At 39.8% G+C, this 27,527-nt stretch overlaps 1 protein-coding gene and 1 pseudogene across 2 annotated transcripts; one reads left to right on the top strand and one right to left on the bottom strand.

The window, feature by feature from the left end:
• Window positions 1-705: 705 nt before the first annotated feature.
• LYZ (lysozyme) lies at window positions 706-12,293 on the bottom strand. Of its 2 annotated transcripts, none has more exons than XM_023257226.2 (5): window positions 11,979-12,293; window positions 6,573-6,810; window positions 4,434-4,598; window positions 2,719-2,797; window positions 706-1,629 (listed from the first exon to the last, which is right to left on the bottom strand). In XM_023257226.2, exons 2-5 carry the CDS (start codon window positions 6,706-6,708, stop codon window positions 1,563-1,565), a joined length of 447 nt encoding a protein of 148 aa, XP_023112994.1. In that variant the 5' UTR covers window positions 6,709-6,810; window positions 11,979-12,293; the 3' UTR covers window positions 706-1,562. The 2 variants fall into 2 exon arrangements, with proteins under 2 accessions (XP_023112994.1, XP_044917995.1); XM_045062060.1 differs by lacking the exon at window positions 11,979-12,293 and adding an exon at window positions 9,093-9,458.
• On the top strand, window positions 12,089-27,221 carry LOC101098149 (annotated as a pseudogene).
• Window positions 27,222-27,527: the final 306 nt, after the last annotated feature.

The following is a 27,527-nucleotide window of genomic DNA, read 5'->3' as shown; positions in this document are numbered from 1 at the left end:
GAGGGAGAAAAGGCAGGTGAGGACATGGAGTTGGTGTATACAGATCTCTCATCCCAGAAGTCAGAATGATGTAGTTAGAGACTTGTGTTGGTTAATGGAGGTCTTTGTAAGATGGGAGGTTACCAGGACATTTTGTACAATGGCAGGGGTGATCCAGCAAGGAGGGGGAAACTCAGGATGCGGGAAACACTCAGTTAACTTGGAGTAGTGAGAGGGATTCAATCCGAGATTGCATGTGCAGACAGTTTTTGGCGGGAGCAGAGGAAGAGAGGTAAGGTGTGACCACTGTCATGGTGGCAAGGAGGAGAGAATTTCGTATGAGGTTGCTTCTTTTTTCTCAGTGTCATGTGAGGGCAGGTGATATACTGACGAGAGAGAGTGGAAGATGGGTGGTTGGGTGTGTATGCTGGGTCTTTGAAGGGAGAGGAAGAGAAGTAAAATAGTCATTTTGGAGAGTGGGAACACCACCATAGGAGTGCAGAGAAGTCAGTAAGATGGTCATGCAGACTGAGGGCCCATGTCAGATTTGTGGTTATGATAGTGAGATCTATCAGAATGCTTGTGGGTTTTTCTCCAGCAATATCTAGCTATTTGGGTACAGGTGAAGACATAGGATATATTAAGAGTGCCAAATATATATATTTTTAATACATATATTTTTTCTTCAGAGACACTAGATGGGTCTAAACAAAGACAGACAAAGCCTTTAATGATAATGTTTGTATTTTTTTTACAGCATGCATAATTTCACATTTGTGGTTAATCAGCAATTATTTCAGGATTTATTCATTCTGCATGAATCTAAGTTAATAAAATTAAAGAACAGCAACAACTCATCTAGTCCTTTATATTCCTTCATAATCAGAAAAGTACACAGAAGAATTCTTCAAAGGGCTAAAATAGATTGACACATAAATTGTTAATTTATTTTTAAAGGAGTATGAAAGCAACATTTCTGAGAAAACATTTAAACCAAGGTCACACTTTAGAAAAGCAAAATCCTTAATTCAGGCTGTTTTCATTTTTGTCATTTAGCATTTTTACTTGATATTGTCCAACAGAGTGTTTTGGTTTGGTTTGTTTTTGTTATTTTTCTGTGTGTGCATGTGTGTGTGTGTGTATTTTGTTTTTGTTTTTACTGTTTTTGGAGATGCCTGAACAGATGAAGGCATCAGATGCCTATGAAGCTAGAATTTTGCCTATGATCAATTTGTTGTAAGACAATCTTCTGTTACATTTTTATAAACTACTGGGGAGTAATAAAGATTAAGTCTGGGTTATTTCTTTAAGAACTGAATGTACTGGGGATGTATTTGATAGGCAAGATTTTAGATAAGCTTTCACCAGCATTATTTCTATTAGCAAACTGAAAAATGTTACAGGATGACTATCAAATAATAAACACATTTGTAAACAAGCCTTTTAGAATAAAGACCATATTTTGCTCCTGCATCTGTAAAAATGTTATTGTTTGAAAGAATAGTAGTGTGACCTTTCACTCAATCACTACTCCCTTAAAGGAAAAAGACCTAGAATGAGCTGAAGAAGGAAAACTCCAACAGTTACACTCCACAGTTCCGAACATACTGAGAGACATCTTTGTTTTGACAGTGTTTTTTCCACGCCACCCTGTAGAGAATGGTGAAATAAATGGTGATAAGGTTAAAACACATCTTCATTGTAATACACATACTTCAAATCCTCTGGGAGAACAGAATGTTTTACCACTAAATGGACAACAGGCTACAGACAGATATTGCTATTTATTAAATGGAGAGATGTACACCAAGTATATCGCCTCCCCCGAAGCCCTCACTAGAACACAGAATGCTGAACATAAACATTGATAAATGCATTCTGCAATAGCACCTGCAAAGTGCTTTCCACATTCACTTAACTCCAAAAGTAGTTTCAAGATAGGACAAGGAACTGATAGAGTGTTGAGAATCGTAAAAACTCTAGAAATCCTCTAAAATGAAGAGTAGAAGAGTAAGATTCTATATTTGTAAGTTTTTATTTAAATTCTAGATAGTTAACATATAGTGTAATACTGGTTTCAGGAGTAGAATTTAGTGATTCCTGAGTAAGATTCTACATCAGAGGAAGTAGATTGTTTCTAGGTAACTCCTTGTTTAGCGTAAGTCTAGAGCTGCAATGTTCACTTCTCAGTAGCATACTTTGGTCTTTGAAAATCCTCTCTCATTTCTCTTTTTTTAAATTTTAATTTTAATCTTTATGTTTTTACATTTATTTATTTTTGAGAGACAGAGTGAGACAAAGTGAGAGTGGGGGAGGGATGGAGAGAGAGGGAGACACAGGATCGGAGGCAGGCTCCAGGCTCTGAGCTGTCAGCACAGAGCCTGACTCGGGGCTCCAACCCACAGACTGTGAGGTCATGACCTGCGCCAAAGTCAGACGCTCAACTGAACCACCCAGGTGCCCCCTTTTTTTAAAAAATTTTTAAAATGTTTATTTATTTTGAGAGAGAGAGAGACAGAGTGCAAATGGGAGAGGGGCAGAGAGAGAGGGAGACAGAATCCACAGCAGGCTCCAGGCTCTGAGCTGCCAGCACAGAGACCGACGGGGGTGCTTGAACTCACAGACTGCGAGATCATGACCTGAGCGGAAGTCGGACGCTTAACCCAATGAGCCACCCCTCTCTCACTTTTCTCTTAACCCTAGGGCAAAGTAGCTTTCCCCACTAATGCTTAAACGTACCATGCTTTAATGCCTTGTGGATCACTGACAACCCTCTTTGCACATTTTACAGCTTGACTGATGTTATCTTGCAGCAACTCTGAAAAAGAGATGGTGAGGAATGAGAACAACTTTCAGAGAAATTTCATTGTAAGCTTAGATATAGCCAGCATTATTCTCTTAGGCTGAGGAAAGAACATTAAAGTAATATTCCAAGAGTCCATTTATCTGTGAATGTTGGGGGAAGTTTTTGTTTCATTCCATCCCATTTGGCATGAGATAAAGCCTTCTGTTTCTCATATACCAAAGTCATTGGAAGCTCTGGAATTAACTAATGCAATAGAAGGTTGTCTTTTTAAGTAGGGACTGTAAAAAAGACAACAAACAAATAAAAAAACCAAACAGAGACTAGCAACTTTTTAATCAGCAGTTCTACTACCAGAAATCTATCCTAAAGAAATCATAAAAATGCACCTGGAGATATAGGCACAAGATGTTCATGGCATTTAATAAAGGGGAAAAAGCAGAGGAACCTAAGGGCTTACCAGTAAGAGTTGGACCAATAAGGTACGGAACATTAATTTGTGGAATTCTTTTCATCCTTGAAAAAGAATACAGCTTTGTATTTGTTGACATAATTTTGTGTGATAAAGAGCAAGTCGTAGGCAGTATATGTAGTACAACTTCATTTTTCGTAATACACACATTGTTTACATGTTTGTGTGTAGGTTCATTTGTGAATGATATAGCTTTGTAATTCATATACATGATTGACACATTTTGTGGAAGAATATATACTAGAAGTTACCAGTAGTCATAAATCTCTGGGTAGTAAAAATTTTTATTCAATGAGCACATATGTTATATAATATATTTTTTAAAATAAATCAAAAATAAATTATATGGATAAAAAATATATTCTGAGATGAATCTTGTCTATTAGGAATTTTAACATTTAAAATTAACAGTATCAATTTTACTATATTTCTCCAATATTTTTGTGCACTAGAGATTCCACATTTATTTCTATTTTTTATATGAGTTCAATAGAATATTTGTTTCACCCTAATTAAACAAATCCATTAATCAACTTGTTAGGTATAACAATAATTATATAGGAACTGTATTTTCTGAAGGTGCAAGTTATATGTTATATGTAAGTGATGAGTCACTAAATTCTATTCCTGAAAACATTATTACACTAAAAATAAGTGTAAAATTAAAAATAAATAAAATTTAAACAATGTCAAAAAATAAATAAAAGGCACCAACAATAAAATAAAATAAAATCATTCAAAAAGGAACATATACATGTAAATGGCTGTTTATTATACTAACGTCTCTAAATTTCTATGTATTTAGGACATTTCAAAATAAAAAGTAAAAACAATTTTTAAAAAAGGGCCACACAACCAAATTATCCCTAAACCTCCCAAAAGAGAGTGGGAGAAATGACATTCTTTTTGACAAGCATTAATAAATCCATTTACAATAAGTTAATAGATCATTTCAGAAACTTGCATATATTAGAAAACATCAACTTTTTATGATATAATGAGCTCTTTAATTTCTTAGGGAATTATGAGGAAGATAATAAAGCATTTCTAGACATTGAAATAGAGTTTTTCTAGGTTGCTGATGAATCTTTCAAGATTTTTCATTTGTATTGAATCTCTGTTCTTGTAAATATAGCCAGATGAGTCCTGTGCCATCAATCAAATATCATCGTGTCTTACCGCTGCAGGATACATGACAGGCATTTTCTGCATGGGGGGTTTTGCCATCATTACACCAGTAACGGCTATTAATCTGAAATATCCCATAATCAGTGCTTCGGCTTCCAGGATTGTAGTTTGTAGCCCTTGTGTTATAATCACTTTCCCATTTGGCCACACACACCCCTGGAAAAAACTTATTTTTAGTTATAAATATCAATACCACCTGATTTGTCATACCATAATCAGTTCTAATTTGCTATTCTATTGTTAATGACTTACTTTATAAGTATAAAGGTGTGTTTTACTTGTAAATATATATATACATCTATATTTAAGATTTTATTTTATTATTAAAATTTTTTTTAACGTTTATTTATTTTTGAGAGACAGAGAGGACAGAGCACAAGTGGGGGAGGAGAAGAGAGAGAGACACATACAGAATTTGAAGCAGGCTCCAGGCTCTGAGCTGTCAGCACAGAGCCTGACATGGGGCTTGAACACGCGAACCATGAGATCATGACCTGAGCTGAAGTCGGCCACTTAACCAATACAGGTGCCCCTAAGATTTTATTTTTTAAAGTAATCTCTACATCCAAAATGGAGCTTGAACTTAAAACCCTGAGATCAAGAGTTGCATGTTCCACTGATTGAACCAGCCAGGCATCCCCAAAAATATTTCAACACTTTAGTGAGAATCCTTTTGTTAGCAAATCATTTTGTAATGCTAATGAACAAGATAGCATACTTTCAAAATATTAAAATAGCTGTTTCTTCCATTGCTATTACCCTTCCCCTGCTCCCATCTTGCAGGCAAGACTTAGCCTAGAATAGGAAAATCAACAGAGTTGTTAAGTGAATTTTAAAATTAATAGCAGATATGTACGCTGATGGAAAAACGCTTTTTATCAGAAAAACTAAGAATTTTCTGGGAGAAATAAATTTTCTTAAGATACCTAAAGGTGAATTTGGTTATCAAATTAGAATCTGGTAAACAAGAGATATAGGGGCGCCTGGGTGGCTCAGTCAAATCATCCGACTTTGGCCCAGGTCATGATCTCACCATTCATGAGTTAGAGCCCCTCATCAGGCTCTGTGTTGACAGCTGGGAGCCTGAAGCCTGCTTTGGATTCTGTCTCCCTCTCTCTCTCTTCCCCTCCCCCGCTCATCTCTCTCTCTCTCTCAAAAATGAATAAACATTAAAAAAAAAACCCAAGAAATATAAATAGGAAAGACTTTTTCATCTACCCATCCACTCATTCATTCAAAAATAGTTATTGGAGCGCCTTGGTGGCTCGGTCAGTTGAGCGTCCAACTTCTGCTCAGGTGAGTTTGAGCCCCAGGTCAGGCTTGCTGCTGTCAGTGCAGGGTCCGCTTCCGATCCTCTCTCCACCTCTCTGCCCCTCCCCTGCTTGCGCTCTCTCTCTCAAAAAAAATAAACATTAAAAAATTTTTAAACAGTTATTGAGAGGAAATGTTTGAATTCAACCTGAAAAATATAGTGATCACATTGACAAATATGGACTCAAATATAAAATAACTTTTACTTGGACATATCTGGAATTATGTGGAAGAAAATGAAAAATAGTTAATCGACTATAGTGAGAATAGTAAAACGGGATTTCAAGCTGCATTTCAGGGATCTTTACACACACAGTAATTGAGGGGAACTGCACTGAGAGTTCAACATAGGTTTTTAAAACTTTGCTGTTAAAAATCCCATGTCATGGCAGGGAAATTTAAAAAGCAGAAAATACTCATTACTCTAGGCTCATTTTTTTTGGAACCAAGTTCCAAACAGGAAATACCTGGAGTCAAGTAGAAAGGACTTGATACATATTCCAGGCACTCAAATGTATCTTTTAGTCAGACTTCATCTGCCACTAAACCTGAGGCAACTGGCAAATTCAGCTGCACTCGAAGAGTGCAGTGGGTCTTGGTGTACTTAGAATGGCATAGAATTTTGCTCTCCCATGCCCTCATTCCTTCTTCTGGCATATCTGATTCAAAAGACACGAGTTGATATTTGTAACATTTGTAAGCACACAGACCCTCAAAGAAATAAAAGAAGTCCGTTCATTCAAAGCCTCTTTCTTATTACTCATCCTCTGGCTATTCCACACTCGGCTAAGTACTTGCACGTATGGAGAGTTAACTTACAGGTCGCCAGGCTGACACCTTTAAAGCCATCCATCCCAAGTCTTTTCAGAGTTTTGGCCAGCTCACATCTTTGAAAGATCTTGCCCTGGACGGTGACGGACAGGAGGAGAAGCCCCAGAAAAAGGAGAGCCTTCATGTTGACTAGGAAGCCAGATCTCTAGGCTGACCAGGGCAAGCTGGCCTCAGTATTTAACACCTTTTAACTTCCTTCTTCTCCTAGTCCTTTGGGGGCTCCACCCTTTGAGAGATGGGAAAAACAGGAACTGTTTATTGGTTCACTGACTTTAAAAGTTCTTTTTTGATATTTGAAGAGAGATATTCTGATGTCCTAAGAATTAACCTACAGGAAAATGATGAAATGGCATTAAAGACTTGGCTCAGGAAGCATGGGGAAGTAGGGCTGTTTCCAAAGCAGGAATCGTCTCCTATTTTATTATGAATTTGAGCAACTATAAAGAAAAATAACCTGAACGACCATGTTCATGTTACACAACTGAAAATGGGGTCCAATTTTTTATTTTGCCTTCACTATGTTGTCTTCATCTTTTTCACTTATAATTATCTTATACACACTTTCCCCCAAAGCACACGGTACATTACCGATCGTTTTTAATGGGTATGCAGCATGATACCATATTGCTCAGCCATATTCCCACTCTACATTTTTTGTTGCTGTGATACATTTTTTTGCTTATAAATCTGTGTTTTCCTATTACAAATAAGCCTCATGTGAACAATTTTCTAACTTTTTGACAATGCCTTATCTCACATTTTGATGTTAGAACATAAGGGGTCATTATATAGCAAGGGGACTTTATAATCAAACCTAAAGACAGGTAGCAGACTATGCCACCTAAAAACCTTCCCCTTTGGCATAAAGATTATTTTGAACTGAAGGCAATTGAGAAGCAGATCCAAGAAAGCTCTCTGCCCTCCGACTATATGCCTGAAAACAGAACCTAAATTTGTACAGAAGTTAATCACTGACAACCCTACAAGACAGCCCCAGAGGACTCCACAGAACAAATTTTACTGACTAGCTATTATCTTCCAGTTTGCTGGAATATTTATCTTCCCACAGTTTGCTGCCCTCGGAAGCCTAAACCTCTTTTCCTCTGTTTTGTCACTCTTCTAAAAATGTATTGTTCTTTGGTGAAGATACTATGTAAGCCCAAATTCTAGCCACCTCCTTGTGTTAGCATCATCCGTGCATTTCTCCCAAATACACATGAGATACACATGTTAATAAACTTATTTGTTTTTCTCTTGCTAATCTGTCTTTTGTTACAGAGCCCCAGCTAAAACCCCAAAAGAGTAAGAGGAAAATGATTTTTCTCCTCTGGTACAGCTTCTGCTGATGAGGATGGCACAGTAGAAATCTGGATCACTCTACTATCCCTAGAGACTGCAGTGCAGCTATGAGGGAACAAACAACAGACCAACAGAAGGTAAGAATCCTTACCACGTCAGTCTCCCAGATCTCTGACTCTAGTACCCAGTAAAGAGAGGAATACAAACATTTCTCTTTGTCCTTTCCTTTCTAAGCTCATAATGGCAGGAGAGTAACTTTGGTAAAATAGATCTTGAATCATGAATTTGGTTTGGGGTTCCTATAGGTTATGGATTCTTAGCCTCCCAGAAGTTTTCATGTTTGCATTGTCTGACTTTTGTGTTATTTGTCATGATGAAAATCATGAGAATCTTCATTTGTCTTGTTTTATTACTAAGAACTTGGATCTGTAACTAGTGAGAATATTCTCTCTGGTCTCTGGCACTTGGGGAGGTGGGGCTGTGCAGGCTGTTGGGTTTGCATCAGGCAGCCAGCCAGCAGGCTAGGGTGCTATTACCATCTCTGTTTTCATTCCCTTGTTTGTGCTGGGAAAATTCCCATTCTGGTACCACCTTTCAGGAAACACAGATTAGTGGATCTGTGAATTAAAGTGTCTCACTTTGTGGGAAACAGAACTTTCTTTACCACCTGTGACAATGAAGGTCTTTGCTTTCTCATACTATCTTTGGAGTGGTTCTGCATCTTGAGAGAGCTATATCCTTGGCGTTCTCTTTGAGGACACCCCTGTGTCCATGGTTTGCCATAAAGGGCTTATTGATTTTAAGCCATAAAGAGGCTTATTGGTTTGGAATCATAGTTGAAGTAGGTATACCTTTGAAAATTTGGACTTTTACATCTAAAGGATTTTTAAGAGAGTTCTCATCCTAAACAAATGCCCTGTTGGTACTTATAGGAAGATCAGATAAGAAAGAGAGAAAGGAAGGAAGGAAGGAAGGAAGGAAGGAGAGAAAAGAAAGAACAGTTATAGAAGATACATGGCTAGTGTGAGGGAAAAAAACTTCACAAACTTCCTTAACTAGATTAGGAAGTAGAGATCAGACTCAGAACAAATGCTAAGAACTGCAAAGGACACTCAAGCAGGCGTGAAAGATGAAAATACTGATAGCCGGGCACTAGCTTTGACAAAAGCACAGAAAAGGCACAAGAAGGCTTGACTTATTGTCCCTTACTCTGCAAGCAAATCCCACGAAGTCTAGGCCTTCCCATATTTTTGGCTTCTGCTGCAGGCAAAAAAATTCATCAGACTGTCCCTACCCTTAAAAACAAAAACAAAAACAAAAAGCTACGTAGTAATTGTTAGGATGTCCTTGGAACCACAGTAGAGGGGACAGCCATCTTGCCAGTGCAACCCAACGAAAAGTTGCCACAACGAATCGGAGGTCAACCAATCACCGAGCGACAGCACGACCTGCCACGAAAAAGGCCCACCTGGACCTAAACCCAGAACCGCTGCAGCTTAAAAACCCCACCCCACCACACCTGGGCGCAACTTCCCTGACTCCTCTCTCTCTCCCTGAGTCACGGAACCTCGTCCGAGACCTTAGTTCCCGATAAAGCCTTTGACTGCTAAAATTTTTTAGCCTCTGACTCTTATCTTTACCCTGCTTTACGCCTGACCCTAACATTTGGTGCCGAAACCCGGGGGGAGGTAGTAGCTTGCCTCCCTTGGCTGCGCTCCCTCCTCGCCAAGCCAGACGCCAACCACCCTACTCACAAGCACCTACAGGAGCCGGTAAGCAGGACAGACCCCTCCTTCCCTCCTCCAACTATGGCTGACACCCACGAGAGACGTCTCACAAGTCAGTCTCCTTTCCTCCACATGCTGCAAGGCCCGCACGCTGAAAGGCCCGCATGCCAGTAGGCCCCTTATTGCAGCGCAAGGGACACCTCGCCCTGCCACGCCAATGGGGAATAACGAGTCTAAACCACCTCGATCTCTTACGCCTCCTCCAATGTCTATTAAAAAACTTCCACTCCTGGGCTTACAAGACGAACTTCCTTGTAACCGACTCAGCCCTCTTTGCACTGTAGTTTGGCCTCAGTACAAATTAGATAATGATTCTCAATGGCCACCCGAGGGGTCTTTACAATACCAAATCTTAACCCATCTGGACAATTTCTGCCATCCGCTGGGAAAATGGGGAGAAATACCCTATGTCATGGTCTTTTGGGACCTCAGGTCTCACCCCAACCTATGTTCCTCCTGCCCCTCTGCATGCATGCTCCTTGCCCACCCACAACCCCGCCCCCCCCCCCCACAACCCCACCTCACCAACTTCCCCGATCTCCCACCCATTAGAGGATCTAGCCACACTGCCCACCTGTCCTCGCCCCCTTCCGTACTCCCAACCCCCAGCTGTCCCGCCCTCGCCTCCCATATCATCCCAAACTCGTGCTCAGGCCCCTCCCAGCAAACAGACCCCAGCAGCCATCTTACCTCTCCGTGAGGTGGCAGGACCTGAAGGCCTGGTTCGCAATCACGTCCCCTTCTCCCTCCAAGACTTATCCACCATCAAAAAGCGGCTAGGGTCATTCTCGGCTGACCCCATCCAATACATTAAAGAATTCCAATACCTTGCCCAAGCCTACAGTCTCACATGGCATGACATCCATGTAATCCTCACCTCTAGCCTCACCCCTGAGGAGAGGGAGCGCATCCAGGCCACAGCCAGGGAACATGCAGACCAAACCCACATGACCGACCCCACTATGCCTGTAGGGGCTGATGCTGTCCCAGCGGCCGACCCCGATTGGAACTACCAACATGCAGGCAATGGTCACCAGCGCTGGGACCAGATGATCCAGTGCCTACTAGCAGGCATGAGGGCAACCTCGAACAAATCAGTTCAAGAAATAATACAGGACCCCAATGAAAACCCCGCAGCCTGCCTTAGCCAGCTCACAGAGTCACTTACCCAGTATACCAGACTAGACCCTACCACCCCCGCCGGGGCCACAGTATTGGCCACCTATTTTATTTCCCAATCAGCCCCTGATATTCAAAAAAAACTAAAAAAGGCCGAAGATGGTCCTCAAACCCCTATGGCCGACCTGGTAAAGATGGCTTTTAAAGTTTTTAATGGCCGAGAGGAAGCTCAAGAACAATGGCGACAGGCCCGTCTCCAACAAAAGGTACAATTACAGACCCAAGCCTTGGTAGCTGCTTTGAGGCCAGCCACAATAAAGCCCTCCAGACCACGGCTCCCTCCGGGGCCATGCTTTAAATGTGGCCAAGAAGGCCATCGGTCTTGTCAGTGTCCCCATCCCAAAAAGCCTACCAGTCCATGCCCATTGTGCCAGCAAATGGGCCACTGGGAATCCGATTGTCCTAACCCGGGGACAACAGACTCACAACACCCCCACGTGGTGAGGCTTCACCCTGATTGGACTCTGCCTTCCAACTGCTGGACATGGAGGATGATGACTGACGAGGCCCAGACTCAGTAACTCCGGTGACCCACACTGAGCCCAGGGTAAAACTCCAGGTAGCGGGTAAGTCAATCTCCTTTCTGTTGGACACGGGGGCTACCTATTCCGTCCTGCCGAGCTATTCAGGCCCCACCACGCCGTCCTCCGTTTCGGTCATGGGCATAAATGACACCCCCTCCATTCCCCCATGCACACCGGTACTCACCTGCTGCCTGGATGGCTTCCACTTCTCCCACTCCTTCCTAGTCATCCCCTCCTGCCCCGTCCCCCTGTTGGGCCGAGACATCCTCAATAATTAGAAGCCTCAGCAACCTCCCTATCCACCTTACAAAGGCAGATCAACTCCCTAGCACAGGTCACTCTACAAAACCGACGAGCCCTAGATCTCCTGACAGCAGAAAAAGGGGGAACATGCCTGTTCCTGAGGGAGGAATGTTGCTACTACCTTATCGAATCAGGCTTAGTTGAAACCAACATAGAACACCTAAAGGAAATCCAAAAAACTCTATCTGCCCGCCCAGGATCCTCAGACCCCCTAACCTCCTGGTGGCAATCACCCCTCCTAACTTGGCTCCTCCCCATAGTCACCCCACTAGTTGCTATCTGTATAATACTTATGCTCTTACCTTGTTTTCTCCGTTTCGTATGAAAATGAATTCATGAAGTTTCCCAGGTTGCATTTCACCAGATGGTGGTCCGGCCATATTCCCGCATTCCAACTCAAACCCCACATACCATGACGTCGCCCTTTCACCCGCAGGAAGCAGCCAGATCAGATCCGTCGCCCATTATCACCAATAAGAGATTGGAATGTTAGGATGTCCTTGGAACCACAGTAGAGGGGACGGCCATCTTACCAGCGCAACCCAACGAAAAGCCCCTAGTAGCTGCCAGAACGAATTGGAGGTCAACCAATCACCAAGCGACAGCACGACTTGACGCGAAAAAGGCCCAACCCGACCTAAACCGGGAACCCCTGCAGCTTAAAAACCCCACCCCACCACACCTGGGCACCACTTCCCTGACTCCTCTCTCTCTCTCTCTCTCTCTCTCTCTCTCTCTCTCTCTCTCTCTCTCTCTCTCTGAGTCACGGAACCTCGCCCAAGACCTTAGTTCCCAAATAAAGCCTTTGACTGCTAAAATTTTTTAGCCTCTGACTCCTATCTTTACCCTGCCTTACGCCTGACCCTAACAGTAATTACCCTTGATTTTTTTTTCTTTTTTGCTTAGCTAAACTATAAACTATTCAAATACATCAGTTTCCCTATTATTGTCCCTTTTCTGTTCCAGGTTCTTCTAGGATCCCACACTACATTTAATCTTTATTTTCTATGCCCCCTCCACTTTAAAAAATTGGGTTTTCTTTTTATTATTGAGTTCTAGATGTACTTCATATATTCTGGATGCAAGTCCTTTGTTAGACATAAGCTCTGAAATGATCTTTGTCCAGTCTGCGGCCTGCCTGTTCGTCTTTGATTTTTGATAAGCAAATATGCCCTTGAGTTCCTTCTTAGATAAACCCTCTATCCTTTCTCAGTCCTTTGGAAATATTAATCTTACCATGTCTTAGAACTGTAAGTATCCAAGGAGAAAACTGTTGGCTAAAGTAACTCCCAAAACTGGAAAAAACAGGTTTTTAAAAAACAAACTGCTACTTGATATTTCACAGGCTCCCTTGCCCAAAATTTAGTCTGCAGCCTCCACAGGATTATCTATTAAAGACAAACAGAAACCTTCAAAGTTTTCTCCACAAATATTGGTAAAAGCTGTAGCTATCTAAATGGGTAAGCTTAACTTGTCCCATCTGCCAGAATCACCATTTAGATCTAACTGTTCTTTTAGAAGTTTGTAATACAAGTTTTGTATTGTTGTACTTGATATAAAATTTAAAAATTTCATAAAATATTTTTTTTAATTTTTTTTTTTACGTTTATTTATTTTTGAGACAGAGAGAGACAGAGCATGAACGGGGGAGGGGCAGAGAGAGAGGGAGACACAGAATCGGAAGCAGGCTCCAGGCTCTGAGCCATCAGCCCAGAGCCCGACGTGGGGCTTGAATTCACGGACCGCGAGATCGTGACCTGAGCTGAAGTCGGACGCTCAACCGACTGAGCCACCCAGGCGCCCCATAAAAATTTCATAAAATATTTAAATAAAAGCCATAAGACTTCTGTTTTATCTGTCTGGATGTTTATGTGTAGCAATGTATGTATGTTATATAGATGCGGTATTTTTTCCCATCTGGATGGTATACCTAAAAACTGACTTGTAGAAAAGCTCCATTAATTGGCTTGAAGAAAATGTAAGCACTTACATAAATTAAGACTAGTCAAATTAGCTTCTGTTATCTCTACTAGATATTTGAGATTATAAAATTGTAAATTCAACCTAAGAACAAAAGGTACAATGAAAATGATCTGCTTGGTGTATGTCAACATGGCAGAAAAAGCTACGTGTGTAAGTTTTTGTAACTTTTTAGTTTCTTTGAGGAACTAAAGATATTTGGATCTGTTAACATGTTCTTTTTGCCACATCAACAAGTTATACTATGAAAATGCATGTGTAGAAATTACAAAATGACATAATCATGAATATGCTAATCTCACAATGTTAGTATGTAACAGCTCACAATTGCTTACTTCTTGGCTTTCATTGGAAATTGTTTTCTAAAGGTTAAGAATGCTAATGAATATATGTAAATGAAACCTACATGTAGAAATAATAAGGGTAAAGAAAAAAAACTTTAGGCAAAGCATGCAGGGACAGTAAAATGTGTTTTTGGTAGGGAAAGGTATGAGGTATGAGAATGCATTTTTGTTAAGGGGAAAGTAGAGTAATTTGTCCTAATTCAGAGGTTATTTAAATGTTATTTTAGACTAGAAAAAAAACAAAAGACAAAACCTAAATGGACATAGAAAGTTAGGAAAAGAGAGAGAAGCACTAGGAAAGGGAGGAAGGGAAGAAAGGAGGAGTTGTTATCTTGTGTGGGCAAGCTGCTGCTGAAATTGAATGAATTTATTTTAAGGGCTTTAAAAGTGAGCTTTAATAGCAATAGTGTGCCTATGCAAAACTGGAATTTAATTTTCTCTCTATTGAAAGGAGAAATATTTCTTGGATTATTGTAAAAGATTTTTCTTTACCAGATAAATAACTTGCCTGGAAAATAAGGACTCAGTATCTTATTAAGATAACTGCCTGTGCTTCATGTTCTTTATCAGGTCTTTGATTACATAAAGATGGAGTCTTAGGGCACCTGGGTGGCTCAGTCAGTTAGCGTCTGGTTCATGATTTCAGCTCAGGTCATGATCTCACGGATGGTAAGATTGAGCCCTGCATCGGGCTCTGTGGTGACAGTGCAGAACCTTCTAGGGATTCTCTCTCCTCCTTTCTCTGCCCCTCCCCCGCTCACACTCACTCTCTCTCAAAAAACAAAAAAATAAATAATAAACACTTGGAGAAGAGGAACTCAGAGGAAACAGAGGCAAAACAAAATAAAATATAAATTACAATGAATATATCTGAGAAGTAAAAAAATCACATCTATGTAATAAGGAAGTATAGTATAATAAATAATCAGAATTTAAAAAGGAGCTCTTGAGATTTAAAAATATGACCACATTAGTAAAACACTTTATAGAAGAATCAAGAGATAAATTTGAGAAACAGTCCCAGAAATAGATAAAAAGACAGAGATGAAAAACGGGAGAGAAACAGTGAGAATTAGAGAACAGAGAAATCAAACATCCAATAAATGGAAATTCTTAAAAGGAATTACAGACGAAAAAATTCAAAATAAACGTGCAAAACTGAAGGACACAGATTTCCAGATCAAAAGGCAACCAAGTGCCTGGCATAACGGTGTGGAATAAAATGTATATCAATGCACATCATCATGAAATTTCAGAACAACGGGGAAAAAACAAAATCTTAAAACTTACGGATAGTAATCTTCAACCCACAGTCCTATATACCGTCTAACTAGTGTGAGAGGAGGAAAAAAAAACCATTCTCAGATGTGTAAGGACAATAAAACTTCACTTCCCTGCACCCTTTATCAGGAAGTCTCTGAAGGACATGTTCTATTTTAAAAGCAAATGAGGGGGCCTGGCTGGCTTAGTTGGTGGAGCATGTGACTCTGGATCTCAGGGTTGTGAGTTGAAGCCCCATGTTGGGTGTAGAGAGTACTCAAAATCTTTAAACAAACAAGCAAAAAAAGATGGTGTAGGATCTAGGAAACAGGGATCTAATACAGGAGAGAAGTGAAAAAGATCACCAAGACAAAAGAAGAAGTATTGTACAACATTGACAGCTTTCCCATAGGTTAAAGAGAAGCCAATTCAGATTATAGCAAGAGGGTAAAGGGCTCCAGGAGTGTGGACTCCAGGGGGAAAAACCAAACTTAGAGATGGCTTGGAATGTCTGAACCTATTGAAGGGAGTTTGACAACCCTGGCGGAGACTTTGGGTAATGAAATAATACATGAATAAGTACAGGAAAAACTAAGCAGCCAGAAAAATAAGGTAATTATTAATACCAATAAAACCAAAAACGTAAGTGGTAACTCACATATTATGGTCATCTGTGAGTGTTTGTGCATGCTTGTACAGAAGAACAGCAAGGGCAGGAGGAGTTGAGGGAGACCTAAATCCTTACCTTCCTTGGTGGAAAAATAGAAAATGTCTATGATTGAAAATCAAGCAATAGTAGAATAAACATACTGTTGAGATATATGGCAGTAAATACTAGAAGAAATAGCTAAAGAAGTTAAAAAGAGATTACCTCTAGTGTTGGGTATTAAATGAGAAAGATTAGGGCAATTTTTCATTAAATTTGATTAATTAAATTTCATTTCATTCAATTGTCATTAAACTGATAACATTTTATTTTACTTTAAAAATATACACATATGTGGCACAAAACAGACACTCAGATCAATGGAACAGAATACAGAACCCAGAAATGGACCCACAAACATATGGCCAACTAATCTTTGACAAAGCAGGAAAGAATATCCAATGGAATAAAGACAGTGTCTTCAGCAAGTGGTACTAGGAAAACTGGACAGCAACATGCAGAAGAATGAACCTGGACCACTTCCTTACACCATACACAAAAATAAACTCAAAATGGATGAAAGACCTAAATGTAAGACAGGAAGCCATCAAAATCCTCAAGAAGAAAGCAGGCAAAAACCTCTTTGATTTTGGCTGCAGCAACTTCTTACTCAACACATCTCTAGAGGCAAGGGAAACAAAGGCAAAAATGAACTACTGGGACCTCATCAAAATAAAAAGCTTCTGCACAGTGAAGGAAACAATCAGCAAAACTAAAAGGCAACAGACAGAATGGGAGAAGATGTTTGCAAACGACATATCAGAAAAAGGGTTAGTATCCAAAATCCATAAAGAACTTACCAAACTCAGCACACAAAAAACAAATAATCCAGTGAAGAAATGGGCAAAAGACATGAATAGACACTTCTCCAAGGAAGACACCCAGATGGCCAAGCGACACACGAAAAATGCTCAACATCACTCATCATCAGGGAAATACAAATCAAAACTACAATAAGATAACACCTCACACCTGTTAGAATGGTTAACATTAACAACTCAGGCAACAACAGATGTTGGTGAGGATACTCAAAGCGGATCTCTTTTGCCCTGTTGGTGGGAATGTAAACTGGTGCAGCCACTCTGGAAAACAGTATGGAGGTTCCTCAAAAAATTAAAAATAGAACTACCCTACGTCCCAGGAATTGCACTACTAGGTATCTATCCAAAGGATACAGGTGTGCTGTTTCAAAGGACACATGCACCCCAATGTTTATAGCGGCACTATCAACAATAGCTAAAGTATGGAAAGAGCCCAAATATCCATCAATGAATGAATGGATAAAGAAGATGTGGTATATTTACACAATGGAGGATTATTTGGCAATCAAAAAGAATGAAATCTTGCTATTTGTAACTACATGGATGGAACTAGAGGGTATTCTAAGCAAAATTAGAGAAAGAAAATATATGACTTCACTCATATGAGGACTTTAAGACACAGAACAGATGATCACAAGGGAATGGAAGCAAAAATAATATAAAAAACAGGGAGGGGGACAAAACATAAGAAACTCTTAAATATGGAGAACAAACAGAGGGTTACTGGAGGGTTTGTGGGAGCGGGGATGGGCTAAATGGGTAAGGGGCATTAAGGAATCTACTCCTGAAATCATTGTTGCACTATATGCTAACTAACTTGGATGTAAATAAAAAGGGGGAAAAAAAGTGCACCTATGTGATGAGCCCTGAGTAATGTACAGAATTGTTGAATCACTGTATTGTATACCTGAAACTAATATAACACTGTACATTAATTATACTGGCATTAAAAAATAATTTAAAAAAATTAAAAAGAAAAAATATATACATATGTTTTGTGATGAAAAAATGAAATAAATAAGCATTTTGGTTAAGCATCCAACTCTTGATTTTGGCTCAGGTCATGATCTTGTGTTTCATGGGATGGAGACCCATGTTGGGCTCCACACTGTCAGTTTGGGATTCTCTCCCTCTCTCCCTCTTCCCCTACCCCACTCACCTCTCTCTCTCTCTTAAAGTAAATAAAATAAACTTTTAAAAAAGTTTTTAAAAAACTCGTATTAATGGAGGGAGGCGTTGGCATAGGTTTTGTCAGGGAGTGTTAAATAATCACTAGCCAATGAAGCAGTGCCATTTTCCCGAAGCTGTTAAGGACCTTGGGGGAGTAGCTGTACTCTCCTCTTTACTCTGCTGCTGCTGTCTCTGTGGAGTTTGGCCCAGGGGTGCAGAGGACCTAGTCTCATCTCTGCTGTAGCGGATGGCTCCTAGGACAATATGCAGGGGTGGAAGAGATGGGAGGGTAGGGGTAGGAAGGTAAAGGGGGAACAACACCATCAGGCTGTCCAGGGGCAGGTGATGAAATGTTAAGGTGAAGTGATTTTGCACTCAGCTAATAGAGCTTCATCTAGCTGTGTAACAGCCTGTGCAACAGACCCATCGTCCCTGGCATCTGCTCCTTGCAAGCCCAGCAGCCTGGCCACAGGTCAGTGTGGCTTCCTGTGGGAATATTACCCGCCTCAGGAGCAAGGCTTGACCCTAATCCAAAGATAGCATTTTGCTGGCCCCTGAATTCATGGGTCACTGGCATATGGTAAGTGAATTGGGTTTGCCTAATCTATACCCTTGTATTTATTCCCCCCCAACTTGGTGATCACTTTCCATTCTTTTAGCTCTCGATACCCCTGTAATTTAAGCTCCTGTTCTTTGCAAAAAAGATGAAAAAAACAAGATCATTTCTTTTGTGGGTCTCCTGCCACCACTCAAATCATTTAACTTTTGCACTTAATTTAGTCTACGGCCTTGCTGTTGCTGTGCTTTGAGTGAGGTAATGGATTCATACTGAGAAGAAATAATATTTAACATACACCAGAGGAATTATTTCTACTGTAATGCCAATGCTGTGCTACAGTAGTCTCTAGTTCCTGGGCTCTATCACAGAGGCATGACTTACTGAGTATGGAACCATCGCGAAGTCTGATCCATAGGACTAGCCTAGTAGGATCTGCCATACACTCTACCCCCGATTACAGGGGAGATTGTGCCATCCTGATGTGTGCTCTGCAGGCACTCTCTTCTCTGCCTCCACACCTGTTGTTTCTGCAATCCGCTATGCAGACACCGAAAGGAGTGCCAGGATGTCTGGTGAAATATGGCCTAGAGAAATGAGGCGGGAGGGGTGAGCAGGACCAGATCTAGGTGCTAATCCCAAAGACAGTGAGATTTAGGACGTAATCCCAAAGACCAGGGGAGACTATTTGTGAGTATTAAACTGGAGAGTAACAGGGTCAAAATCTTTTAAAAAAAAAAAAATCACTCTAGATTGGACTCAGGGGCTGTTGCTAGAGAACTGACAGGTAATCCTGATGGCAGACAGTGGGGTATGGAGACAACTGAGGGTTCAAGAGGTATTTAGGAGGTTTGAATAATCAAGATTACTGATCACCCAGACTATGTGGAGATAAAGGACAAAAGATAGATCAATAAGACCAGCTTTTGTTTATAAGATGTTTATGAAGTGTTAGTCACTTTAAATAAACATTACCTGTAATTTTTACAGGGATCTTAGAGGGAGGTATTATTTCCAATTTAGAGATGAAAAAAATAAGTGTCCTGGGGGGCACCTGAGTGGCTTGGTCAGTTAAGTGTCCGACTTCAGCTCAGGTCATGATCTTGTGGCTCATGGGTTCAGGTCCCTCATCAGGCTCTGCGCTGATAGCTCAGAGCCTGGAGCCTGCTTAAGATTCTATGTCTCCCTCTCTCTCTGCCCCTCCCCCACTCATTCTCTGTCTCTGTCTGTCTCTCTCTTTAAAAAAAATAAACATTAAAAAAAAAATTTTTTTTTAATGTGTCCCAGATAAGTAAAGTCATTCACTCAAAGAAATACAGCTGGTCAATGACAGAGCTGGGAGTTAGACTCAGCCTGTTTCCATGGTCTTTTCAATGTACAATAATACTACCTTGTAAAAACTGAAGTGGAAAGAGAAGAACCTGAATATTGATACCCAATTCTCACCCCTTGACAATTATAAATTCTTTGTCTATCCCTTGTCTAATTTTAGGTCCTGACATAGTTTTGCAAGCCCATTTTATATACTTATTTTTAAAGTATGAGTTATCTCGAAGAGGCTAGTCTAACACCTCTTAGATGCCATGGAACAATTAGAGGCTATTTTAAAATGCATATTTCAATATGCTTGGCGTGTGAACAACTAATAAAATAATTCTGGATGGCTTTTTATCCTTTGTGAATACTTTCTAAATACACTATTCTTTCTGCTGTCTTTAAGCTACCACCGCAAATACAGTTAGAACTGTGGCTGGATCTCACTTCCCTGTTTCACATTATAAACATACATTTTCCTTCCCACTTTGGTCATATTATAAAAATCTTTTCTCAATTTACACAATAATTTGGCATTGAACATTGAGAAATTCTGATGAAATACCGAACTGACTTTTCAAATGTGTGATAAAATGCAGTCTTATTTGCAAAGACATGAACATGTTCCCATTTTGATTTCCTCATTCCAGAAGAGCATTCTGATTTCATTTCTTTACTGAGTATGGTCTTTGGGTTTAAGATTCTGTATGATCTTTTCATTTGTTCCAATGCCAATAAATCTCCTTTCATTGAACTAGAAACCAGTGATTTCAGTCTGCAAATTAGCTCTGTAAAATCACAAAACGTTGGAGAAAAAATTGTTGCAAATAGGAGAACAAGATCATATACTCGAGTGGTACTCCTCCTCCACCTTGACAAACATTTTATTGCTACCCTTAACAAGCAAATAAGACAATATGCTTAGCAAATTATTGGTAATAATTTATATGCATACATGTAACGGAAGATCATGCTATCCTCCCTTCTGCATCACTCTAAGTCATTTTGGATGCAGCCATACTATCTTCTCATCCCTCCACCCCCAACCCCAGGTCAGCCACCTCTGTGAGGTGGCTGGTTGCTGGCATAGGAATAGTCTACTTCCAACTCAGTCAAGTAGGAATTCAACTCACAAACATCGTGCCATTTGCACATGAGTCTCACAATGACCTGACCCAAAGATGATGAGGGTTCTATTAGTGTCTTACGTATTGAGTTTGGAAAGTAGTTTCCTTGATTGTTGATTCAGAATGATTTTCAATTAAAGAGTAACTTAGTAAATTTAGAAATGTTATAAAAATATAGAATGGTAAACTGTAACCTGCTCTTAAAAATGAGTAGATGTTTGGGGCGCCTGGGTGGCTCAGTGGATTAAGCATTCAACTTCCATTCAGGTCATGATCCCATGGTTTGTGGGTTCAGGCCCCACATCGGGCTCTGTGCTGACAGCTGGGAGCCTGGAGCCTACTTCGGATTCTGTGTCTCCCTCTCTCACTGCTCCTCCCCCACTCATGCTCTGTCTCTCAAAAATAAATAAACGTTAAAAAAATTTTTTAAAGTGAGTAGATGTCTTAAAATCTAGGAACTTAAGATATTTTTAAGTTTCCTCATAGACATATACTACCTTTTAAAACAGAAAAGTTGACACGCACACACACACACGACTACTAATTTTTGTGAAAAAATAGTAGAAATAGAATAAATCTAGGATACATCTAGAAAAATTACACTTAAAATATCTTCCTTATGTAAGAAATGCAGTCACTGCACACTACATATCTCTGTGCACTGTGGTATATGAGATCTGGTGTAGACCTGAATTTCATGATGGAACTACTGACAAGGCTTTCTAAGTAGTCTCCTTACCTCTGGATTCTCTCCCCTCTCACCCACTCTGCACCCAGAGCATGTCAGCCTTGAACTCAGAAAACTCGGTGTTTGTATCACGCACATATCAACCACATGTTATCTATAACCTTATTGTCTGTTATTGAGGTTTACTGACATATTGTCCATACATTCATCATCATGAGCTCTTCAAGGGCTTACTCTCCTTTTAGGCCACTCCCTCCACCTTTTCATTTGGAAGAATACTTATGTGTACGATACAGACATTCAACACAACTGATAAATTCACTGTGGAAAAAATGCATTCGACCTACAATTAAGGTGTTACTCTCCACTCTTGACCACATGTTAAAGTAGGTTTCTGACATTACAAACCATGCAAGAAAGTAATACAAACCTACAAATAAAAACCAATCACAAACCATGAAAGGATGTGCTTCTCGAATCTTAGAGAACAATTAGAAAGACTGGAATTTTAAAAACAGGGAGAATTTTTTTAAAATAAAAAGTTAACTCAGGTCTCTGGAATAAAGTAGAAATATGACCAGATGTTTGAGACACAGGATTCCTCATGCTAATGTAGGTAAAACATTTTTGAAGGTATGATTCAACACTTCATTTAAAGGTAGTAAAGGGAAAAAAATCTCCACTTCAATTGCCAACAAATTATCTATGAGTAATTGTATTACATATGAAGTTCCTGTGTAACATTTTATTATAAAATTTTTATTATAAAATCCACCAATTAATTCAATAATTAATAGAGGTTTATTGGATATCTTCTATGTAAGAGGCACTGTATTAATGCTAAGGATAGCAGGTTGACTGTTTTCTTCTACAGGACATGCAAACTAACAACTACAATCCAATATAATAGTTGCTTTAATGTTGCTCTGTACAAAGTCCTGATGGAGTGTGAAGGGGACCTGAAGTCTGTCAGGAAGAGACCGTGAAGGCTTCACAGCATTTCAGCTGAATGAGATTTTGAGGAAGAATAGGATTTTATTTGGTGGGCAGGTGGGTTAGGAGGCTCATGGTAGAAACTTTTAGTGCTCGCCCCTGTCTGGTTCTCTCTCCTTCCAGGCACAGAGAAGGATTATACTTTCCCACTCTTTTGTAGTTAGGCAGAGCTATGTAACTAATTCTGTCAGCGAGCTCGGGGTAGAAGTGACATGTGACACTTCTAAGCTGAAGCATTTGATTGCTAGTGCAAAACATTCCAGGACCTTTTATCTGCTTTAACAACTAGTGAAGTTGTAAGTTATCAGAAGTTGTAGTTACCCGATGATGGAAACTGTCAGCCTGGGTGCCTGAGTGACTTTGTGGAGCAGAACCACGATGACATTATGACATGGACAAGAAATAAATTGTGTGCTAAGCCATTAAAATTTGGGGACTGTTTTGTTATTTCAGCATTGCAGATAGGGGTCAAGCATTTAAAAATAAAAGAAAGGAAGAATGAACCAGTTTCCCATGCAAAAGAATTTGTGCCTTCCAGGAAGTGGAATACAGCTCCACATTCCTGAAGTGTGGGCTGTGCACAGTGACTTCCTTCCAAAGAATACAGCATAGAAGGGAATAGGGAGGAGAGATTAATTTTGCAGTGGAGAAACCTAACAAATTCTACTTTGGCCAGTGGATCGAGATTAATATTAACAGTGATAGGTTATGCTGATAGCATGCACCCTAGATATTATGTGAAAATTGTACATTCCCTCTGTGGTCTTCCTCTCCAAAATACGTAACCCTAAGCCTAATAATGAGGAAAACATCCCAATTAAGTCCCAATTAATGGATATTCTATAAAATATCTGACCAATACTCATCAAAATTGTCTAGGTCACCAAAAACAACGAAAGTTTGAGAAATTATTACAGCCAAAAGGAACCAAAAGAGATATTACATGTAACATATATGTAACATAGTACCCTGGATAGGATCCGGGAAAAGAAGAAGGGTATTTGGTAAAAATAAAGAAATCTGAATAAAGTAGGAACTTTATTTAATAATAACATATCAACATTGGCTCATTAATTGTCACAAGTGTACCATACTGATGTAAGATGTTAATAATGGGGTTGAGTGGGTATGGGGTATACTGAAACTGTCTGTACTATCTTGCAATTTTTATGTAAATCTCATACTATTCCAAAATAAAGTTGATTTTTTTAACAAGGACTAAGATAGAACATGGTGTGTTCTGTAAATTCCTTTTATTTTTTTAAGTTTATTTTGTGTGTGCGTGAGAGAGAGAGAGAGAGAGCACGACCACAAGTGAGGGAGGGGCAGAGAGAGAAGGAGAGACAGAATCCCAAGCAGGCTCAGCACCATCAGCGCAGAGCCCCATGTGGGGCTCTAACTCACGAACTGTGAGATCACGACCGGAGCTGAGATCAAGAGTTGGATGCTTAACCAACCCAGATGCCCCTGGAAATTTATTTATTTATTTAAAATTGTTTTAATGTTTATTTATTTTCAAGAAAGAGAGACAGAGAGACAGAGCACAAGTGGGGGAGGGGCAGAAAGAGAGGGAGACACAGAATCCAAAGTAGGCTCCAGGCTCTAAGCTGTCAGCACAGAGCCCAATGTAGGGCCCAAACTCACGAACCGTGAGATCATGTCCTGAGCCTACGGTGGATGCTTAACTGACTGAGACACTCAGGAGCCCCTGGAAATTTCTTTAAATTGAGGAGTGAAGTGAAGGGTTTTGGTAGGTAAGCAAAAGATCTTTTATGCTATTCAAAGGCCGGGTGAGAAATCTCTAGTAAATCTATGGATAGGCTTCAGGGGTATTGCAAAATCTCTGAAATTTTATGAAATTATATTGTGTATATGTATGTTGTTCTCAGAAGAAAGTCAAAAACTTTATTATTCATTTGTTCTTAAAGGGAAAAGGACCTAAAATATGTTAATAATCCTCACTGAAGACAGTGTAGAAACTCTGAAATATTCTGAGCAAGAAAATTGACACAATTATATTTTTTGCATAAATCACTTTTTGGTAGTACAGACTAAGGTGATAGTGTGTGCATGTATTTGAAGAAGAAAGGCAGGAATAAAGGCAAGATGATAATAAAGACAGTGACCTTCAAACGTTTTGATTGTGGTCCACTTCGCACGAGGGAGAAATGATCCTATAACTTACCTTACCATACCACTGTCACTTTCCTGAGGAAGAAGAACTGAGTCATTAGGATGAAATGCCATGTTTTCAAAAACCAAAACTTGATGGAATGATCTATATCTATCTATCTATCTATCTATCCATCCAGATATAGATATATATCTACTTTAGCATTCAGGTTGTAAGTGTGCATCGTTAGTTCATAAAAATGAAAAAAAAAGTTCAGTTTTGATCAATTCATATTCTTAGGAGGACTGTGGACTGCAAATCATTCTTTGAGAGACTGCTGTTACAATCTACCAGAGAAATAATGAGACCAAGAGAGAAGAAGGTAGGAGGTACAGAGTAGAAGGGACACATAAGACATACCAAGGGATCAAAATCAGCAGAGTTTTTTGATTGCTTGGATGAGAAGATATAAGGCAGAGGGGAAAAGCTAACTTGATTTTTTGGTTCCTGGTGAACCATTTATGGGGAATGCAGGGTGGCGGATAAACCTGGAGGAGGATAGAGTGGATAGGAGATGATGAGTCTATTTTGAATGTTTGAGATCCCAAGTGGATACACCTGGTAGGCAACGGGATCCTGGGATCTTCCAGTTCAGCAAAGGGGGTCTGGGCTGGAGCTCTAAGTTCCTAACTTAGGGAAGTGAAACATTCATATCGTAGTTTGATTTCTCTATCGTTTACAATAATAAATAGGAATTCCAATTTTTGAAAGAAATTTGATAATACGTCTTAAAATAAAATAGACAATGAGGATGAGGGAGGGAAGAAGTAGAGCCAATTAAGAATCCCTGAGATAATGGCAAGAGCAACTACACATTTATGATTAGAAATTCTTGCTGAATGAAGTTTCCATTGCCTAATTTCTTGAAATTCTCTTCCATGCATCTTTGTATTTCCTTACCAATCTTTCCCTCTTTACATCATGGAATTTAAGTGTTCATTATTTGTTGCTGCTACTGTTGGGACTGTTTGACTTTTCATTGATATATAATCTACATCTAGCAAAGTTCACAAATTTTAAGTGTACAGCTGAAGGAATTTTTACATTTTTCTGTGTAAATGAACACAACCCAGAAGGTTCACTTATGCCTCCTTCCAATCAACACTTCTCCAAAGATAGCCACCATTTTGATCTGTATTACCATTAGTTTTTCCTGTTCTGAGCTTCATAAAAATGGAATCACAGAATATGTTTTCTTCATGTGTGGCTCACCTCATTCCACAGTATGTCTCTGAGGCTCAATAATCTGTTGCCACTCTGTTGCAGTAGTTCATTTTTTCTGTGTAATATTATACCACAATTTGTATAAATATACCACAATTTGGCCCTCTCTCTGCTGCCACTGCTGGTGCCTGCACTGGTGCCTGCCACCCCTCCTTGCCTCTCCTCTCCAGGCCAAAGGCTGGGGGACCAGAGCAAGACACAGGGATCATGTTCCAACGCAAGCTGACAGTTCTTGACAACAACAATCCTGCTGGCTTCATTCAACTGTAAAGATGAAACAGAAGTTAGAAACTTTAGGGGCACCTGGGTGGCTCGGTCGGTTAAGCATCTGACTTTGGCTCAGGTCATGATCTCATGGTTCATGGGTTTGAGCCCCGCGTCGGGCTCTCTGCTGTCAGCACACAGCCCGCTTCAGAAACTCTGCCCTGCCTTCCGCCCTCTCTGCCTCTCCCCTGCTTGCTCTCTCTCTCAAAAATAAATAAACATTAAAAAAAATAATTTAGAAACTTTATTGTTTGGCTTGAAGACCAGAAAACCAGACACTATTAGATTGAAAACATGTAATTTAAGAAACATCCACAGCAGTGATTGGCCCAAATTCTTTGTAAAGTATCTCAGAGATGTTAACTGTCCTTTCAAGATTCAAGATGACGAGAAGTAATTGACAGGCTTCTTGGCTTAGCTATTAGACTTGAATATGGAGATAATGCTGAAAAGTACAAGGATTTGGTAGCTGATGACAGAAAAAAATGCTGACAATGCAGCTAAAAATGCAGAGCCATTGATCAATTTGGATGTAAATAATCCCAATTTCAAGCCTGGTGTAATGACTTTGGCTGACCTTCAGATTCAGTGTCATGATGATTACCTGATAATCCTAAAGCAATTCAAATTTTGGTCCAGGATGCAGTTGTTAAAGCAAATCAAACAAAAGAGGACTTGCCTGTTGCTTTAGACAAACATATTCTTGGTTTTGACACAGGAGATGCAGTTCTTAATGGAGCTGCTCAAATTCTGTGATTGCTACATATACAATTGCTCAGAGACCTGCAGACAAAAATTAATGAAGCCATAGCAGCTGTTCAGACAATTATTGCTGATCCAAAGACAGACCGCAGACCGGGGCAAGTTGGAAGGTGAACATTTTAGGATTTCAGCTTGTCACCTACTTAGTACAATTGGGAACCATCTATGCTCTGGCATGTGTTTGGAAATCAAATGTCACGTTTTTGAGGGAAGAATCCTAAAAAATTGATTATGTTCTCCAGATTTACCATCATCGCTCTTTCTTTAATAAAGTTCAGGAAAGTGGGGGAAAATATACCACAATTTATCCATTCTACTATTGGTGGGTTATTTTTTCTTTTTTTTTTTTTTTGGTAAATACGAGTAAAGTTACTATGCACATTCCTGCACATATTTTTGGTAGGCATATGCATGCATCCTCTTGAATATCATCCAATAAACAGAACTGTTGGGTCCAGCACAGGTGTTT

Source organism: Felis catus, chromosome B4, assembly GCF_018350175.1.
Source record: "Felis catus isolate Fca126 chromosome B4, F.catus_Fca126_mat1.0, whole genome shotgun sequence".
Classification (NCBI taxonomy): Eukaryota; Metazoa; Chordata; class Mammalia; order Carnivora; family Felidae; genus Felis; species Felis catus.
This window is presented reverse-complemented; position numbering and strand designations above follow the sequence as displayed.

What these genes read in the sequence shown, in the direction of transcription:
- LYZ (XM_023257226.2), bottom strand. Translation starts at nt 6,708, where the DNA reads ATGAAGGCTCTCCTTTTTCTGGGGCTTCTCCTCCTGTCCGTCACCGTC. An exon ending in AGGTGTCAGCCTGGCGACCT is followed by an intron (nt 4,599 to 6,572) that starts GTAAGTTAACTC and finishes AGTTTTTTCCAG; the next exon opens with GGGTGTGTGTGGCCAAATGG. An exon ending in CCACAAGGCATTAAAGCATG is followed by an intron (nt 1,630 to 2,718) that starts GTACGTTTAAGC and finishes CATTCTCTACAG; the next exon opens with GGTGGCGTGGAAAAAACACT.